At 51.6% G+C, this 4,464-nt stretch overlaps 1 protein-coding gene across 1 annotated transcript; it reads right to left on the bottom strand.

Annotated features, from left to right (window-relative positions):
• Positions 1–1,518: 1,518 nt before the first annotated feature.
• Positions 1,519–3,390, bottom strand: LOC138368952 (uncharacterized). The gene has a single exon (XM_069331678.1). The coding sequence runs from the start codon at positions 3,388–3,390 to the stop codon at positions 1,519–1,521; it is 1,872 nt and encodes a 623-aa protein (XP_069187779.1).
• Between the last annotated feature and the right edge of the window lie 1,074 nt (positions 3,391–4,464).

The raw sequence follows: 4,464 nt of genomic DNA, 5'->3' as shown, positions 1-4,464 counted from the left end.
AAGAACGGCCTCTAGAAATTTGTGTAAGGAATCATTCAGAACCTTGTATACAACGTATATCAGACCAATCCTGGAGTATGCAACTCTAGCATGGAGTCCATATTTCGTCAAGCATAAAACTATATTGGAGACGGCTCAGAGGTTTACCACCAGACTAGTACCCAAACTGAGGGGTATGAGCTATGAGGAGAGATTACGGGAATTAAACTTCACATCGCTGGAAGACAGGAGAGTTAGGGGGAACATGATCACCACATACAAGATTCTAAAAGAAATGAAAAGTAGAGAACAGAGAGAACACAGGTGAGAACACTCACTGTTCTCCACCAGTGAGTGTTCTCAAGACAAAGACAGTTTATTTAATACAAGGGACACACACACTAGGGGACACAGGTGGAAATTGAGCCATAGAAACATTAGAAAGAATTTGTATGTTGGGCGCAGGCGGTGACACATGAGGTGACCTCATCATCACTGCATATTGCAGCCCGTCCTCCAAAAATGGGGTGGTAAATGTAAGGAGACAAATAAGTGCAATTATGTACTATTCATAGCAGTTAGGAATTGTACTTATTTTCACTTAGTATTAAATCGTACTGTCAAATATATTGTGAATATTTGAGTTTACCTGAAAAACTGAATAGAAAACCACACCCTCACCTAACCGTCTTAGTTTTTGAAGATAATAATTTTATTGCTTCCTAATTACAATTAGTACTTAACTTATAGCTATATTGATATTACAGTTTTATAAAACTAATAAAACAAAACTAAAATATATCAATAAATTGTAAATTAACTCAGGATATTTTAAAATTTTGCATAAAATCTATGTTGTTTAATAAACCTGAAAAAGAAATTCCTGATATTTAAAACTTGTGCATAGCCAATTGAAGATGAAATCTTCGTCCTAAAATTCTGAGTGGCTTAACAGAAAACGAGGATAATTAAATCGGGGGAGGGAGTTGGGTAAATGTAACAGCCCCCTAAGTGCAATTATGCACTGTTTATGACAGTAAGAAAGTGTACTTATTACACTTAGTATTAAATCGTACTGTCAATTCGGAGGATGGGTTGCATATTGCCAGCACCCAACGCAACAGCAGTTGTGAACAACAGTGTCAACACTGCTCGCAGATGTGCACCTTCCTCCAAGTGTGACCCACACCTACATCAGACCATCTCCAGCAGCAGCACGACACACACGCTCTATACCGCAGCTCCTGGCCTGTAGGCACTTATATTTCATAATAAAACGAAGAAAAAGCAAAGCAGTTTATGCTGAGTTCCTCCACCTACAGGAGAGCCACAGCCACAACCTTAACAACTGTTAATAGTTCAGTGTCAGAGTAGTTAACAGGTGGAATGCATTAGGCAGTGATGTGGTGGAGGCTGACTCCATACACAGTTTCAAGTGTAGATATGATAGAGCCCAGTAGGCTCAGGAACCTGTACACCAGTTGATTGACAGTTGAGAGGCGGGACCAAAGAGCCAGAGCTCAACCCCCGCAAGCAAAACTAGGTGAGTACAGGGAAGGTTATTCTGAGGGAACCATGGGCCCCATCTAAGGGAACCATGGGCCACCATCTGAGGGAACCATGGGACAAAATCTGAGGGAACCATGGGCCACCATCTGAGGGAACCATGGGCCACCATCTGAGGGAACCATGGGCCACCATCTGAGGGAACCATGGGACAAAATCTGAGGGAACCATGGGCCACCATCTGAGGGAACCATGGGCCACCATCTGAGGGAACCATGGGCCACCATCTGAGGGAACCATGGGCCCCATCTGAGGGAACCATGGGCCACCATCTGAGGGAACCATGGGCCCCATCTGAGGGAACCATGGGCCACCATCTGAGGGAACCATGGGCCACCATCTGAGGGAACCATGGGCCACCATCTGAGGGAACCATGGGCCCCATCTGAGGGAACCATGGGCCACCATCTGAGGGAACCATGGGCCACCATCTGAGGGAACCATGGGCCACCATCTGAGGGAACCATGGGCCCCATCTGAGGGAACCATGGGCCACCATCTGAGGGAACCATGGGCCACCATCTGAGGGAACCATGGGCCACCATCTGAGGGAACCATGGGCCACCATCTGAGGGAACCATGGGCCACCATCTGAGGGAACCATGGGCCACCATCTGAGGGAACCATGGGCCACCATCTGAGGGAACCATGGGCCACCATCTGAGGGAACCATGGGCCCCATCTGAGGGAACCATGGGCCACCATCTGAGGGAACCATGGGCCCCCATCTGAGGGAACCATGGGCCACCATCTGAGGGAACCATGGGCCACCATCTGAGGGAACCATGGGCCACCATCTGAGGGAACCATGGGCCCCATCTGAGGGAACCATGGGCCACCATCTGAGGGAACCATGGGCCACCATCTGAGGGAACCATGGGCCACCATCTGAGGGAACCATGGGCCCCATCTGAGGGAACCATGGGCCACCATCTGAGGGAACCATGGGCCACCATCTGAGGGAACCATGGGCCACCATCTGAGGGAACCATGGGCCACCATCTGAGGGAACCATGGGCCACCATCTGAGGGAACCATGGGCCACCATCTGAGGGAACCATGGGCCACCATCTGAGGGAACCATGGGCCACCATCTGAGGGAACCATGGGCCACCATCTGAGGGAACCATGGGCCACCATCAGAGGGAACCATGGGCCACCATCTGAGGGAACCATGGGCCACCATCTGAAAGAACCATGGGCCACCATCTGAGGGAACCATGGGCCACCATCTGAGGGAACCATGGGCCACCATCTGAGGGAACCATGGGCCACCATCTGAGGGAACCATGGGCCACCATCTGAGGGAACCATGGGCCACCATCTGAGGGAACCATGGGCCACCATCTGAGGGAACCATGGGCCACCATCGGAGGGAACCATGGGCCACCATCTGAGGGAACCATGGGCCACCATCTGAGGGAACCATGGGCCACCATCTGAGGGAACCATGGGCCACCATCGGAGGGAACCATGGGCCACCATCTGAGGGAACCATGGGCCACCATCTGAGGGAACCATGGGCCACCATCTGAGGGAACCATGGGCCACCATCTGAGGGAACCATGGGCCACCATCTGAGGGAACCATGGGCCACCATCTGAGGGAACCATGGGCCACCATCTGAGGGAACCATGGGCCACCATCTGAGGGAACCATGGGCCACCATCTGAGGGAACCATGGGCCACCATCTGAGGGAACCATGGGCCACCATCTGAGGGAACCATGGGCCACCATCTGAGGGAACCCTGGGCCACCATCTGAGGGAACCATGGGCCCCATCTGAGGGAACCATGGGCCACCATCTGAGGGAACCATGGGCCACCATCTGGACTGCGGTCCATTTATGGTAATCATGTTTACTGGTTGTTAACTCTGCTGTAATCCAGCTTATTGTTCTCCACCAGTGTTCTTCACCAGTGTTCTTCACCAGTGTTCTCCACCAGTGTTCTCCACCAGTGTTCTCCACCAGTGTTCTCCACCAGTGTTCTCCACCAGTGTTCTCCACCAGTGCTCTCCACCAGTGTTCTCCACCAGTGTTCTCCTCCAGTGAGTGTTCTTCACCAGTGTTCTCCACCAGTGTTCTCCACCAGTGTTCTCCACCAGTGTTCTCCACCAGTGTTCTCCACCAGTGAGTGTTCTCCACCAGTGAGTGTTCTCCACCAGTGTTCTCCACCAGTGTTCTCCACCAGTGTTCTCCACCAGTGAGTGTTCTCCACCAGTGTTCTCCACCAGTGTTCTCCACCAGTGTTCTCCACCAGTGTTCTCCACCAGTGAGTGTTCTCCACCAGTGTTCTCCACCAGTGTTCTCCACCAGTGTTCTCCACCAGTGTTCTCCACCAGTGAGTGTTCTCCACCAGTGTTCTCCACCAGTGTTCTCCACCAGTGTTCTCCACCAGTGTTCTCCACCAGTGTTCTCCACCAGTGTTCTCCACCAGTGAGTGTTCTCCACCAGTGTTCTCCACCAGTGTTCTCCACCAGTGTTCTCCACCAGTGTTCTCCACCAGTGAGTGTTCTCCACCAGTGTTCTCCACCAGTGTTCCCCACCAGTGTTCTCCACCAGTGTTCTCCACCAGTGTTCTCCACCAGTGTTCTCCACCAGTGTTCTCCACCAGTGTTCTCCACCAGTGTTCTCCACCAGTGTTCTCCACCAGTGAGTGTTCTCCACCAGTGTTCTCCACCAGTGTTCTCCACCAGTGTTCTCCACCAGTGTTCTCCACCAGTGTTCTCCACCAGTGTTCTCCACCAGTGTTCTCCTCCAGTGTTCTCCTCCAGTGAGTGTTCTTCACCAGTGTTCTCCACCAGTGTTCTCCACCAGTGTTCTCCACCAGTGTTCTCCACCAGTGAGTGTTCTCCACCAGTGTTCTCCACCAGTGTTCTCCACCAGTGTTCTCCACCAGTGTTCTCCACCAGTGAGT

Source organism: Procambarus clarkii, chromosome 26 (genome assembly GCF_040958095.1).
Source record: "Procambarus clarkii isolate CNS0578487 chromosome 26, FALCON_Pclarkii_2.0, whole genome shotgun sequence".
In the NCBI taxonomy this organism is placed as follows: domain Eukaryota; kingdom Metazoa; phylum Arthropoda; class Malacostraca; order Decapoda; family Cambaridae; genus Procambarus; species Procambarus clarkii.
This window is presented reverse-complemented; position numbering and strand designations above follow the sequence as displayed.